We start from the raw sequence: 16199 nt of genomic DNA, 5'->3' as shown, positions 1-16199 counted from the left end.
TTGACACAGGCACAGCAATGTAAATACAAAATATCTATTTGATATAATTTTATTGGAAAGATAAATCTCTTTTTAATAATGGTTTCCTACTACAACAAAAAAATTTCTTGACTTCTCTTGCCCTATTCACTTAATTAATCCAAGCTGCCTCCTTAATTTTCTGTGCAAGCATTACACACTATGAAAACATGTTTGATACCTTTTTGTTTTGAGCATGTAAAACCTGTAAGGACTGGTTTGAAGATCATTTTCAAGGTGAATGTCTGTGTTGAATCTTTGCATTGTCAGTGCCCTGACAAAGGTTCATAAGGCCATATTCCCAAAACTCTTTCTTATTTCATTTATGTTCTCTTGGTGCTTTTAAAAAACACAATAGAAGGCAATTACTAGGATAACCATCATCATTAAAAAGTTTATTTATTGAAGAGTTCATTCATTTCTGACGTTGCCCATATAGCTGTAATGGAATGGAAAAGATTCATTTATGTATTGGCAGACTATAGTTAAAGGCTTTCTCCAAACAAATGAATGGCTTGATGTACTATACTACCTTCCTTCATTTGGTTTTTCTCTACAGCAATGTTTAAGCTGTGATCTGACATAATACTGTCGTCCAAGTGTCCATGGAAAAACAAATGAGTCCACTGAAGGAACCCAAAGAATAACTGCCAAAAAGAAAAAAATCTAGTATGTCATCAAAATGAAATGTAGAGCACTTTTGACTTGCAAGCACCTCCCAGAGCCAGAACAGCAGGGGACATGACAGAGTCCGTTGCTTCTCGTCAGTGCTCAGGGGAGGGGAAGGGTGAATGTAGCAGTTCTCTAAGCGCACAAATTTTAATAAATATCTGAGTGCCTTTCTAAGGGGCTTTGTGGTGGAAAATCTCTGGCATTTCTCAAGGATGATAAAAAGCACCTAAAAAAAAAAAATCTGCTGAGATGTGGGGTAGACAAGCGAGCATGTTCCTCTCGGTCAGCTTTCTTGGAGGCTAGATCAGGACCCTTAGTTGCTGAATTAGTGCTCTGTCCTTTGTGTGAGGTAGCACAAAACAACTCACTGGTCAGAAAGTTTCTTGTTAATAAAAATAATGAAAACATCTGGAAGATTCGTGAACTACTTGCTGGCGAAGCTTAACAGAGGGAAAAAATGTGCTTCTCAGTTTTGTATTTGCCAGCTGCTATTTGGAAATGAGATCAGAAATGCTGGCTAGAAATAAGTTGCAATGGGTGTTAAAGAAAAAGGAAAATAACTTTACAGCTGATTAGAGTAAGTGCTTAATTTGCTCTGTTAGAGTCTGGAAGAACTCAGAGAGGTGGAGATCTGTAATATCTCTTTTATAGTGATAATGAAGTAGTGGTCCCAAATGAAATCACTGTATCTATGGTCTGCTGATAATTTTAGACTTGGAATACCCATATGGTAACAGCACGGGACAGAAATGTAATTGCATAAAAGTTCAAGTGGTGTGGCCAGCATAGCAAATAACTGAGACTGGAAGTATGCATTTTGATTTAAGATCTAGTACCATTTTAGAATCCAATTACAGAACTTATTAAAAAAGACAAGGTGTTCCACCTCTAAGTTTACAGAGAGAATTTGTTCTATCAGGAAAAATAGATTGGATTTTTAAAGTCCTACTCTATACATAGCTATCAAATTTAGAACCATCTAGAGAACTATCCTTCTATTTTATGAAAGCATTAGGGGTTTAGAAATTCAGTTTTTTCCTGTGTAGAAATAGAATTAAAAACTTCAAAATTTCTCCATGTTGGTCACTTCAGGTTTAAACAAAAAAAAGTAAAATTATTTTTCGCTCTCTCATCTTTTCTCATTCTCCTTTCCCCATGGAACAGACAAAGCGTTTGACTTGTATGACAAAGACCTGTTCAAAAATTGCCAACATTCACATGTCTTTACATTTTCTCCAGAAAATTTCTAGGCAATTACAGTTGCACCTTGTTCATGAAAGTACAGCATAATACATAATACATAGCTGAAACATATGAGAGAGACAAGAGGGCAAACCCATGAATTTTGTTATTCAAAAGACTAAAACTAGCCATAGTTCAGATGAGTATGATGATTATAGTCTATGTGATATTTTTAAGTATAAATACTTCTTGATGACCTCAGCATGCACTTTCCAGAATAAGTTTTTTTAATTGTGGAAGTCATAGACTTTGTACCTCGATGTTAAATATTCACTAAGAATATTTGGCCTAACAGATAGTTTTGTCCTTTAGGATCTTCCTCCAGTGTATATGGTAATCAAGGACCACACGAGGGACATTATGAATCCACTACTTTCCCTGGAGAGACCACAACAACAAAAATAGTTTCACAACCAAGGTCGGCCCAGGTACCAGGTAGGTTTTTGAAGTCATATGTTTTAACAATTTAAGCACAGAGTTGTATTTATATGAACTGAAGTAAAGAATGAAAATGTAGGTCAAGTACAGTTGTTCAGGCTTTGTTCTGAATCAGGTAACATTCAGCATTTTCACTAGTAGTCTAAAAAATGGAGCATATTATAACTCATACAATTTTCCAGCAATTTTCAAGACGAGAGAAAACATGCATTTGGAGAATGAGGTTAAGATCCAAATAACCTTTATACATTGGTATGAAATCAGACAAAATTCAGTAAAGATATATATATGCAAGTTATCATATTCATCGGAACATTCAGTGAAAATAATAGCTGAGACAAGTGTTACAGAACAGGGTTTGCAGATTAAAACAGAATAGAAAGAAGCCAACATGGTAGAATTGCAAAAGAATGCAAATATGTACATATTAACAATAAAGTAATTTTTAAAAGAGAGAAAGTAATTATCTCACTCTACTTAGGCCTATCAAGTCCAGAGCTGAATCTCTGTGTTCAGTTCAAGGCATTGTATTAATTACATAGAAAAAAAAACCAGAGAAGAGCACAATGAAAATTTTGGAAACGTAACTTTGAAGCACCTTTTGAAGAATGCATCATTTTCAGAGAAAACTGAAGGGAGATATGAGAAGAGTATGCTACAAAACAGAATACTTATCAGTTTTTCACCATGGCGTGAACTCCCATTAAACATTCACTAACTAGAAGAAGTAATTTGTTTCAAATGAAACATAGGAGACTAGTTAAACAAGGGAGAGTTGTTTCAAACAAACGAAATAAAGGAGTTAGCTCTTAGGAGAGGATGTGTCTATAATGTACAGCATAAAGAACAGGCTACTGGGAAGGTTGTTAAATCTCCTTTACTAAAAATGTTAAGAGCAAATGGAATATTCCTGAGACATCTTCTTATTGACCCTGTTACACTGGAGTGAAATGTAGCTCATATAGACCTCTTCGGGTCCCTTCCAGTTTTGCAGTTCCTTTTTTTTTTTTTTTAGAGTTTGCCCCAAAAGTACCCCTTAAAGTAAAAAAAAAATAAATTTCACTCTACCTGAAAGTCATCCTGCTTTTGTGCCTGGGATTGCAGGTGTATCATTGCTAAGCCCTTTCTTTTGCTCTTGGAGTAAATCAGTGATACAACTCCTCTTCACGTGTGCTCACCGAAGTACGGTGCTTCTCAGTGCTACCAACGATGGAGTATTTCATCTGAGCTGGCCTGTGTATAGCTGAATGATGAAAATGTGTTCGATTTGGACAGAAGCACTTTGTAAAGCAAACAAACATTCATGCAAACTAGGAAAAAAGTCTGACAGTTTAAAGAATGTAGAAGAGCTTGTGTTCTTGTAGTTCTGCAAACCAGCAAAACTACATGAGATCCGTTAACACGTTCTCCTCCCCTCCCTCAACTCTCCCCACAGAATGGCTGATCATAGTGGCTGCTCTTGTGGCACTTGCGTTGATACTTGCAGTGTGCATTGCTGTTAACAGTCGGAGAAGGTAAGGTGGCCCCTTTTTCAAAAGACACTGCCTTGCTGTTTTCTTCATTGAGAGCCTTCAAAACTTTGTGGTAGAGCGGGGTAGCATAACACAGGAAAGAGCTTCCTCTGAGGAGCTCTGTGATTTGGGATGTGAGGGTCTACATCACTGTGTCCTGCACAGGTCACACATCAGCCTCCACATTCATGTGGAAGCACGTGAAGCCAGTAGCTGTATAAACCGTTTGGCCTTTACTTGTAGATGGAAACTAACTGTATATAGATCACAGAGAATTAATTATTCTCTACCTATTACTTATTAAAAGGAAAATCCTGTCCACTGAGAGTAAAAACTATGTGAGATGGACATAGCAGCAATCACAAGATGAGCTCAGCATAATCCTCCACCATTAACAGCGTTGTCTCTGTATGGTGTGAAGGGCTGTATTAGACAATCACTGTCACAGGGTTAATTTGTTCCTTCCAAACAAAAGGCAGTATCCCAGCTGGCAGTCACAGGGATGTATTCTAACATTGCTATCAGAGCACTCAATAGCTTTATTTACTCCACTTTACAGATGAAGAAGCTGACGAATAGAAAGTTGCAGTGATCTGTGCAAAGTTAGCCAGGAAATTTGAACTCTAGCCTAAAGGATAGGCTGTAATGTTCTTAACTCTTTCTTTTCTCTGGGGACTTTTCTGAGGTTACTTCTCAATTGTCTTAAACAGCTTTTTGCTACTAAAACATTAATGTTGAACCTTTTAACAGAGTAACTATTTTCTACTTGAATGCTGAATTTGAACTTTTTTATCAGAGTAACCATATAATATGTGGAAATTTTTATTCAGGAAGCAGTGAGCAAATTTATTCCTAGTCTGCTGGTGGCAGGAAAGCACATGTTAATGCTTCTGTGAGATAGAGTCAAGGTCCTGCGAAGTATGGCATGGGTGCTAGGACAAAGCACTGCCACTGTGGTGAGGGAGCCACCCAGGCAGTCCCTGCCCGTAATGCAGAAGGCTGCTATGAGACAAAACAGTGCAAACTAAATGCAGAATTGTCAGACAGAGTAAACTGATCCAGTTTTGCTGAAGTCAGTAGTGAGATGCCACCTGGTATGTTTGCCCTATGACTGTATCCACAATACCAGTGCTTCTCTGACAGCATTATTGGAGAACCGATGAAATAAGAAAGATATCAAGTATATGGTGAGAGAAAACTCTACAACTTTCTGTGAAGTGATTCTGGAGTTGCACAGGCTGAATGTCATGGCTTATTGATTTATATGTTATTCTGTTAGACCTTTAAAAGTAGAGAATGCCATTGTTTCCTCCTTCTTAACCCACAGTCACCATAGGAACAGACAAACAGGGCCACTGCGGCTAATTATAGACAAGAAATGAAACCATCTCGGAGCTGTAAATTATGCCTTAGATACCATTAATGGAAAACATCTCTTAGCGCTTCCATGCAGCTGGGAGTGAGTCACAAGAGAGAAAGTGCATGTGGGTACATGTATGTGTATGGACGGATGGATTAGACCCTAGTAATATGTGTTAATCACTCTGAGGAAAACTTTTTGAAGTAAGGACGTACTCTGGCATGCTTGAAACAAGTGGAATTCTTTCTTTCACTTTAGCAAGATCCAAATGATAACATAAGTCAAGAATCCTTTCTTCAACTATTCTGATAAGTGCTAATACACTGAAAATTCAAAGAAAGGTAGTTGCTGTGCAGTCAGCATACTACACATGAATGACAACTAATCCGAAACTAACACTTGCAGCAGTGTGATGAGAAAACCGGACAGCTGAGAAAGGAGGATTGAGCCTTGCAGTGTTAGCTGAGCAGGAAGCTCAGAACATTTCAAACATGAGTTTATTTAAAAAGTGAGAATGGTCTATGTTTTTATTTGCGTAATGCTGTCAGTTACACCATTTTTTAAGTGAATGCTAACGGCAGCATCTCCAGTTTCATTCTCATTTGGGTTGTCTGAAAAAGCCTCATGAAGAGTAGGCCTTAGCTTCAAGGTAGTTGACTTCCTGATTCCAAAATCAATTTATCCTTTCTTGTTAGGAGGTCAATATGGCAGAGTTCAAACATTGCAAAGAAGCAGTTGGGGCTTCTCAGTAAATAGCAAATTGCTTGGCTATAGTATTTCCTTTTTTTTTTTTTTTTAATTGGTGTTGTCTTAAGTTATCTTAACCAAAAAAGTCACAGTTCAGTGTGGTCCTATTTAGTTAGTTAGTTATTCCTCTTGTTGCAAAGAAGACTGCCTCTGTCTGGTGCCTGTTGTAAAAAGTGTGAGGATCTCCTTCTAGGGTCCAGCAGAAGATGCTGCTCAGCCTGGCCATCATGTCAGGAAAGACTCTGAGCTGCTTTTTTGAGAGGCTGTGGGGCTCCACAGCTCCTCACTGGCCTCTTTTGACATTTCATGGCTGCAGACCAGGAATCATTCCCAAGGGTGAGTGTAACGTTAGCACAGTGAACGGAGCTATTTCAGATAAAATAACCCTCATCTATCGGTCAGTTAGCATAAAACCAGTAATATTTCAGAAGGATAATAGTTTAATTAAACTGCCAGACTAGTCATTCAGGCAAAATAGGCTTCATTTAAGAAGAAAGCACTTTAAAGTACAACGTCACAGAGACACTGTCCCTCTTAAGAGAGCTGAGCTTTGTATATTCAATTTACGCAAGGCTGCTCGAGGATAAGTAGAATGTTCAACACTGTGCAGCCAGATAACCAGTCTGGGGCAAATCTGACAGCTGTGTAACTAGTACTTTTTTACTACCTTGAATACCCAGCCCCTGTTGACCAGCATGCATCAGTTTTGGCCTGGTGACTTTTTAAAAGAGTGTATGTGTGTGTGTGCTCATTCAGAGCTGCGTATGGAGTTTACTGGCAGCACTGCAGTGAGTGTAACTTTCAAAGCACAGGAGTTATTTCCTACGTTAATATCATAAGGAGTTATGCTGTTGATAATAGCAAGAGTAGTTCTCCGTATTTCCTTGCTGTTGGCGGGCTTCTAGGCCTGACAAGCTAACACAAAGAAGGAAGAAGTTATCTCGTATAGTGAGGTGAGAGCTTGATTCAAAATTTCTGCTTTCTCAAGAAGTCTGGATTTAGAATGGCTCTGTCCCCCGGGATATATACAAAGTTCATAAATGTGGATATATCCAAATGTTTCTAGCTTTCAGAAATGATTGTTATTCCTATCTGTAGTGATGATAGATACAAATCAAATAAGCGAGCTTCTGCCAAATTTTATGCATATAATGGTGGAAGCTTTCAAAAATAAAATATGCAATATGGAGGAACTTTACACTTTGCATTGTATAAATCTGCACTGGCAGACACAAGTTTCATTTCCAAACACCTTTTCCTAAATATTGACTTTCAATTTTTTTCTTATCTTTGATAGTCTCCATTTATAGTGCTTATTTTCTTTGTATTTATTTCTAGATGTGGGCAGAAGAAAAAGCTAGTGATTAACAATGGCAAAGGGGCAGTGGAGGACAGGAAGACAAGTGGATTAAATGGAGATGCCAGCAAATCACAAGAAATGGTGCACTTGGTTCATAAAGAACAGTCAAATGACCGAACAGGAGCATGTGACGAATTCCTGACCATTAATGAAACACAAAATCATCAGGAGCTTGACATGAAGAGTGGAGTGTAATGGTACTAAGTTGTCAAGTAGACCAGAGCTGGGGAAATCAAAATCACATGGAACTTGGACAGGAATTCACAGATGCACTGTGCTACTGATGTCTTTTGAACATAACTAAACATAAGTTTTATTCATTTTTAATCACTTTAAAATGATGTCTGAGTTACAAAATTGACATTTGCTTTCTGAAATAAGCCCCCAAGACTTGCATAATGTTTTCAGTTCCCAGTTCCTACACAGAAGACGCTCACTGTGTCCTGGGTGTTAGGAGGGATCCAAGTTTACATCATTGCTCCCCAGATGGAGGGTCTTCACTGTGCAGAGCTACAGAAGTATCCAGTTACTCCATCTTACAGGCATTTAAGGTACTAAACTTGCCATGGTACAAGAGTAAGTGAGGAACAAATGTCAAGAGCAAAAATCAAGTTTAAACCAAAAAGGCCTCCTATACAATGTCTAAAGCATCAGAATCCTTCAGAAATGCCTTCCAGCCAGAAAAAAAGCAGTAGGTGCATTCAGAGTTTGTCAGTGTAAACAAAAAATGATGTTTTATAATGATTTATGGCTTGGTCTGCAATGAGGGAAACCCAGAAGGACAAGATTTATTTATCTCTATTTTTAAATGTCTATGGGTGTACAGCAAGTCTTCTTGCGAGGGGGAATAAAGAGATGAAAACATGAGCTATACATAATAAACTTCAATACTTTATTATCCTAACAATCTGTACAGTTATCCTTGAGTTTTGAGGTGTTCATTGCTCTTCCCCCTCCCTCCTTCATTGGTCACAGTTTGTGCATGTTTTTAATGAGCCTGTTAGTTAGGATAATGAATAAAACAGAATGACCCCAGCTCTATCACACATGCACAAATCAAGCAATTGGAGATCATTAGAGAAGATGACAGTATTTTATTCCTGAAGAATAGGTCTCTATCTTCTGCTCCATTTTACTTAGGAGATGCTTCCTAGTAAAACTCGTTTCCACTGTAAGTATTATGTTACACCAGTTTGCTGATATTTTAAAAGTTGCCTTTCTGTGATCCCGCTCACTTCCTCCGAATTCTATTTCACCCATGTTTTTTCCTCTGCTTTTTAAAAATACTAAAAGAAACATTGCTTGCTAATTGGTACCAGAAGTTCAAATTCTACAGAAAAGATCAAAGAAAACGAAAGGAAACTCTCCCAGCCATGTAATATAGTAAAGTAGCTGCAGCTGCATTGTTACATTATTTTGTTTTGTCCTTGTGTGTCTGTTATGTAAAGTATTTGTATTAAGCTATGATGCTGTGCATTATATTGACATGAATTCTCAGAAAGAAAATTATTTACTACCAGTGGTCTGTGCCATTTTTAAGAAAATGTATTGGAATGGAGGGAGAATGATAACTTCTAATTGGGCTGCCTCAAGAACATGCAAGTAAAAACAGTCTAAGGTAACTGCAGGCAGTGGTCTGGGTCAGCTGTGGGATGGGGAACATCCTGTAGCAGCTTATTCGAGTGTTCCTGTTCCCTGACTGTAGCACCTTTGTTCTGCTAAAGCATGTGATGGCACGTTCTCCATCTGCAGCAGTTTGGAGGATGGGTATTCGGCTGGCTAAATACTAACATCAGCTAGCACTGATCCTTACTGGAACATAAAGCACAAGACTGCTGATTACATTTCTCAGTCACAGCCCTCCAGCTGTTTCATCGAGTTTGCTCAGTGCCCTGGTATCTGCAGGCAGATCTCCTCAGGGTCAGCTTACGCCTGGGCAAAAGGTCCCAAGACAAGGTGTGGTTTTAAAGTACACATGGGAGGTTTTCTGACTTTACGTAGGTCAGCATGTTTCGTCTATGAACAGTCACACAGCTCGTGGTCTGAAGGTCTTCAAACAAGCTGAAGCTAATGGGGTCGAGGTGATTTACACTATCAGTACCTGTGGTTCACTGTCAAACTTCCCAGTCTTTTCATGTATTTTGATACTGAACTGTGTAGTGGGAAGTCTGTTGACTGTGCGCATTGATTTTTGTTTAATTCCGGTAATGTTTTTAAGCAAGCTTTTCTATTTGTCATTATGAATCAACATGATCTGTTGAAGGCTGTGTTTAAACTGGTGTTATGTACTCATTTCACTAAGTATGGCGATTCAGAGTAAGAATTACTCCTCTCTTTAAATCCTAATTGAATATAGGTCTCAATCAAAAAGAGATATTTCATTGTCTTGAAGGCTAAATTTTTCTTTAAAAAAAAAAAAAAAAGGGCTGTGGCATGTTATTCATCTCCCTATTCAAACGTTTAATGGAGAAATCCACAAACTCCTTCCTAATTTATCTAATGTTCAGTATCTATAAATGCATGGACAACACTGGTTGGCTTCTTTTTATATTTTTAAATAAGGAGATGCTCAAGTTCTACAGAGGCAATGCCATTTTTTTATATATGCTGATCCTTTTTAGATTATGTCATGTGATTCACGTGTAATTAAATTTCATTATAGTTTCAAAACTAGATGGTCATTTCATATGTGTAATATAGTACATATTTTTATTAATCTTGGTTTTATTATTGAGGGGATGTTTGTTGTGTGTATGTGTTTTTTATATAGAGCACTTGATATATTTGCATATTTATTTAACAGATTAATCAGAATGAAAGAAATATCATCTCTAAATTGTAACTAGAAATAGTATTGCTAAAGCCACATTGAACTGTAAAATAAACTTCCAAAAATAAACTTGATTCCACATTCAGGAGAAAAAGTAAGCCCAGCATTATCGGTGGAAGAGAAGTACTGAGAAGGATGGTGAACCAGGGCTCATTTTTTCTGCTTGCAAACTCTAAACCAGGCTCAGCTGAATGCTGTGTGACCTTGCCTGCTCTGCCAGCCTCCCATAGGCACCCCGGATGCTCTGGAAGTTAGCGATTAGCTCAGCATCCCCCTCAAAGCAGACAGCTTGGTCCAAATTAAGATTAACTCAGTAAAATCTTGACGACTATTCCTGGCTCACTTAACCAACGGCATTGGGGAGAGTGCGGCACCCAGCAAGATCCAGCCCTTCCTTCAGGGCGCTGACAGACAAGTTGGGTCTTAGCCTACCCTTGGTGCCTGGGAAGAATGAGGATCTCTCCTAAACATGCTGAGGAGACCAGGCTGGACCTAGAACGGACCCCGTGATCAGCTTGTGTTATTCCTTTGTCTTGAACAGTTTTAAATAAATGTAATCCAGACCACCCCGCTCATGGAAATACTGTCTAAAGCAGTAAGCATATTTGAGAGAGGGATTGTGTGTTTTATGAGAATGTAATATTTTCATCAAACAGTCCAGAGTGATTGTTTCACCTGTATTTTCTTGAAGATCTTAGAAGGAATGTTTGATTAAAGCAGAGAAAGGATATATGGCCATCATGTCTGCCTGCATGGATGTTAAACCCTTCCCACAACGTCAGGTTCAAAATTATATTTCTGCACAGTGTTTTTTCACATGGTAGGGATGTTTTGTGTGTGTCCTTTGTCAACAACAACAGCCTCTGTACTAAGTAGGTTGAAGCATGTTCCCTGGAATATTATTAGGAGACAATTACCAAGTGTCTCTTTAGCACATGGTGGGCAGAGACAGAGGTCAGTATGTCACCCTGGTTAGGGCTGGTCCTAATTACTCTTTCTGTAGGGGAAGGAAAGAAGTTAAAGCCTCTGACAACTGTGTTCTGCCTCAACATACGCGGACACCAGGATATTTTGTAAACCAACAGTTAATGGCTTTATTTTATGCTATATTAGGTCATTAGCTACTAATTATTTCTTACCCTTATTAGACAATTCAAGGTTCTGACTTCTCTGGCTGCAAGAGATTTGATTAGTCAAATACGAACCCTTTGGGGTTTTCTTCTGCGGAGGGAAAAAGGACAAAACAGTGGCAGGAGAAGCACTGTGCTGGACTGTTCCTCGGGGTGCAGTTCCAGCTGTGTGGGAGTGGACGAAAAAACTCTGTTCCTTACAGGGGGCAGGAATTGTGCGAAGACGTTTTAGGGGGTGGGAGCTCCAGGGGATTACGGACGGAGGGAGGACACAGTTGCTGGGAAAGGAAGTAAAGGGAGAGTGAAATTTCTGTGCCACTGCTCGGAAAGTCCCTTCAACACCCCCAGGACTTTGGCAATTGAATGTTTCGAAGCTCTGAGAAGGAAAAAAGAATTGGCCTTTTCCTGTGAAACCCCCACCTCCAAGTCACCCTCTACATTCACCACCTCATTTGCAAACTCATTTTGAATAATTTTCCCCTGGTAGCTTATTTCTCTTTATTACTATGGCATGGGGGCACCCACCAACAGCACGCCGAGAGCAAGCATCCGTAGCAATGAGAAATGAGAGGCAAAGTGCAAATTTAGCAAAGATGAGCGACAGTGTCTTTTGTACAGCACAGAGGCTGTACTTTTTGCGTTCCCTGTCTCACCCTTTTGGAGTAAGGTTAGCAACAGCAAGATTTCGAGAACGTTTCTCTTCTTGCTCATCTTCCTGTTTTTAAAGTACCAGGCTTACACAGATCTTCACCCAGGTCAAATGTGCGGCTGCACAGTTTTTTGAAAAGTTGAAATTGAAGAAACGAATCCATCACCGAAGAAGCCCTCCTGACCTCAAGGGAGCTGATTATTGTTAAGTGCAAGTAAAGCAGAGGCAGTGAAAGCTTTACATACGCTTTAAACACAGACTTCTTTCAATTTTGTCTGGATGTTTCCAACAAGCATTAGAAAGGTTTTGCCTGAGCAACAGCTTCAAGGAGTCTTAAATTTTTTATTGAAACTTCTTACTCTACAGGCAAAAAGGTTTTGGATGAACAACTGGATGGTTGAACGCCATTTTCATGCATTCTCTGCCACACAAATCTGTGCATTGAACACTGATGTGAAAGTCATTAGTTTTGTAGTTTCTTTCAGAAAAAAAAAAAAAAAGAAAAAAGATCAAAATTATGAAGTTTTGGATCAAAACAAGTCCATAAAGACTGTCAAATGAGAGATTACTATTTTCTGTTTTCAGAAATAAATGTTGTTTTAGCTAGTTTTAATATCCCAGATAGAAGATCTAGCTATGCAAAATTGCCTTTTTTTTTTTTTTTTGAAGATTCACCATGCCTAACACATAATATATCTTTCCCTTTGTACAAAATTAAATCCTTACAAGTAACTTAGTTCCCATTGGAAAAAAAAGTCTGTGTAAATTTACAGTAAAAGAGGATTTGTCAAGTCAAATACGATCTGACATAAATTTAAGTGCATCTATCGGGAAACCCTCAATCATTTTTTAGAATATTAGGGTAAGGTCTCACTCTGAAACACCCACCTAACTCAGACTTGAGCTCAACAGCAGCTTTCTTCTGGCGCTGAAGGTGAGGCAAGAGGCTGCCTTGCAAGCAATGCCAATAGGAGTGAGGGGTGTGTAGGCTGGTGGTGGGAAATTGCCATACGGCTCATTGGCAGCGGAGGCTCCGTACCTGAAACAGGTCCCAGCTCTGCTGAGTTAGTCCTGAAGACTTTCAAACTCCTAGAGCAATCCAGGACAGAGGAAGATGTGAGGATAAGGCATTTTCCACCTCTTCTCCAGAGGCTGTAAGTTTTGTACTTGGCATCTGAAAGCCTTGCCTCAGGCAATCGTGTTAGGGTGGGGTCAGCCTTAACGCCCATATGCCATGTTGCAGTGTGTAAATGGTTTAGTAACAGCAGTTTTAGCTTTAACTCTAAATTCATTTGCAGTCATTGGTGTACATCTGTCTTCTGGCACCACATACTCAAAAGGCGCTTTTTTTTTTTTCCCCCAGCAAATACTGAAAAAAAACCCTTTTAGATCATTTTCAGTGACCGCATTTTCCTCGCATGAATTGAGACTCCATGCTTTTATTTTAGTCCGAACAAGCAGTAATAAGCTGGGTATGTTTTGCCTCCTGATCAGAGGTTAAGTCTGAGTTTATGTTCACCACTTTTTATCAGCCTACTCTTTTTAATAACAAGCACTGGTTCAAGGCTGCTGCTGCAGATTGGTAGCAGCACCCTTACCGTAGCTAGCTCGGAGAGACAGTTTTCAGCAGTTTCAGCCTGAGTCTGTAGGATGAGTTTTTCCAAGATGAGCCTGTCATAGATGAGCCCTATATCCAAGACACAGTGCTCTCAGCTGACAACAGCACAACAAGGGAGAGAAAAGTCTTCCTGTGAGTGCTCTGGACTACAACTGTCAATGACACAAACCTCACAGCAAGCTTCTAGAAAAATTATGTTGGGCTCACTTTACTTTTCAGATCTACAGATGATTCACTCTTTTGGCTTTATTCAAGCACTGGTAATGTATTTCCAAATGCTGCCTGTCTATCTGTTCCCTGGTGTGCAACTACATGGGGTTTGTTTTATTGTAAAACTGTTTTACAATCATCCACTCAATTAAGCATGTTTTGTTTTGCAGCAGTAGGTCATCAGGTTCACCTGTGGAGACAAGTTTATAGTTATCGGGTACTTCCCTGAAGTTCATTTTCTAGTTAATGTTTCTTTCATTCAAGAGAAAGTCTGAAATGAACTCTAGGTAAGGGTGTTTGTTTGTTCAGCTAGTGACTTTGAAACTAAACTTACCCTTTGTTCAAGAAAGGTGGCTTCCCTGCCCTGCGCAGAGGATGGATATAAAGCCTACCCGATGGTTACATGCCGGTCAAAAATGGGAGAAACTGGGTTCAGAGACAGCTCAGAGGGTCAGCCTCCTGCAGATTAACTTTAAAGGTGCGGGTCTTCCTCAGGGACCCTTTTTTAGAGCAATCTTCATTCATATGCAGTAGTGCCTTCAAAAATCCTTACTAAAAAGTAAGCTAACAAAGCTTATTTGATCCTGGCAATTTAGGCAATACTGGTAACCTAGGTGAAACAGTGGACTGAATTTTGAGTGCATTTCCTAGCCTGGTTGCTCTTCTTTCCCCTTCACAGCTATCTTTTCTCGCATGCGTATCTTCACAGCAGCATTTCTCAAGTGGAGTCGGTGGACCACGGAGAGCGATCCATGAGGCGCCTTCAGGCAGAAAACAGCCAAATGGAGGTAGATCAGTCTTACAAAGGACTACGAGAAAGGCAAATATATTTTCAGTTCAGTCACGAGTGAGAATGAATAGCCCAACGCTGTGAAAGACAGACCCTAGGTTGCTTTTCTAAATACTCATCCTTGTACTGCAGAAGCACCATAAACAGTGTGAGGCCTCATTCCTCCGGATCCCATCCCTGCGCGTTTCTGTGGGCAGCAGTCAGCTTTGAAATTTATCTGTTTACACAGACACGTTTTGCTTATCGCTGCAGAACCCGCCTGCTTTGCTCACGCCGCCACGGCCGCCAGCCCTGATCTTGCATGCAATCTGGCTTCCTTCCTGCGCAGGCCGCAGCAGGCGGGTGCTTTCATTGCCCGCTGGCCACGCAAGATGGCAGCCGGCCTCCCGCAGAGGCCACCACAGCTTCCGGCGCCTCTGTGGGGCTCTGAGCGCTTCGGGGGGGGCGACGACAAACCCTGCCAGGGTTTGTACATTCTTGCAGTAGAAGTGCTGGCTGCAAACGACTCTTGCTAGCCCAGCTGAGCGTCATTTTTAACACTGTTTTCCTCCTAAAGCACTGTAAGTTGGGGCCACCTGTTTCTTTCATATCCTTGTCCTGTTTACATGTACTACCTAATACAAAGGAGAATACTAAGGTTTAGCAGCCCTGAAGCATTCTCTCGGTTTTTCTTTCATGCCTGAGAGAGGATACAGAAATATCTCTTAATATGGGGCAGTGATTCACCACCCACTGTCTTTTATAGCCCCTTACAGCACAGGCTTTCCTGTAGAGAGGGACACATTCCAGATACAAAGCCACTCCTGAAATAATCTTTTTATCTAAGGCTGAGGACATGGAAAAAGAGGGGCACGCAAGGGGTTTGCAAGGGCTTAGAGAATCAGCCCTTGGGTCCCTTTCATTTCCAAAGGGACAACACCATATAATTGCAGAATTGGCTCCTGCATGGGTTGGGGTTTTTTTAGGTCATTCTCGCAGTAACGTTGCTTTGAAAAAAAGCAACAAACACAGGTCACAGTGTCGAGCCTTGCCTTTCAAACTTTTTGACATGCTGTGTAAAAAAAAAGAATGACCACCTTTTATGGAAGGAATTTGAATGTACACAGTGCACATAAAATATGTGAGTGATGGCAGCAGGGAATTTTATGTCAGCAGCATGCATTTATTAACGACACGATGAGGCTGGCTCAGGGTGCTTCTGCCTGTGGCAGGAAGCAGCAAGGTGGTACAGAAATGGCAGCAGATAGCCGGGGCCTCAGATTTATCTTTTGCACAAAGATCTCCCGAGTGCCACATCAGGACGTAGTCCGTTACTGACTCCGGGGCAGACCGCCAGCTGAAGCCCTGCCAAAGCCACTTCCTGCCATGCCTGGATTTTCTTTGGAAACTTCTCAAGTGGAGGCTGGCCTCGGTTAGATTAGTAAGAAGTAAGGCCAGGGTTGTGCAGACTGTTAAACCTCACAACCTGGGTTTCAGTCACGTGTCTTGATCACACAGTAGTAGTTACACTACAATGTGTGCTACTCCGAGCGTACATGTCAGAGGTTTCTCTCCATACTTAGCAGCTGCCAGTCCTCTGGGCCATGGTTCACTGCATGAGCAACTTTTAATTCACGTATTAAAT

General features: G+C 40.2%; 1 protein-coding gene across 1 annotated transcript in view; it reads left to right on the top strand.

Annotated features, from left to right (window-relative positions):
• Positions 1-8251, top strand: part of CD44 (CD44 molecule (IN blood group)) — a 56255-nt gene extending 48004 nt beyond the window's left edge. The window contains exons 7-9 of the mRNA XM_074852523.1: positions 2245-2367; positions 3806-3884; positions 7327-8251. Coding sequence (XP_074708624.1) covers positions 2245-2367; positions 3806-3884; positions 7327-7543 — 419 coding nt within the window. The 3' untranslated portion in view covers positions 7544-8251. The remainder of the gene's footprint in view (positions 1-2244; positions 2368-3805; positions 3885-7326) is intronic.
• The last annotated feature ends 7948 nt before the right edge of the window (positions 8252-16199 follow it).

The sequence above is a fragment of the Strix uralensis genome, chromosome 29 (genome assembly GCF_047716275.1).
Source record: "Strix uralensis isolate ZFMK-TIS-50842 chromosome 29, bStrUra1, whole genome shotgun sequence".
Taxonomy (NCBI): domain Eukaryota; kingdom Metazoa; phylum Chordata; class Aves; order Strigiformes; family Strigidae; genus Strix; species Strix uralensis.
The sequence above is the reverse complement of the archived record's forward strand: the minus strand, read 5'-3'. Positions and strand labels throughout refer to the sequence as shown.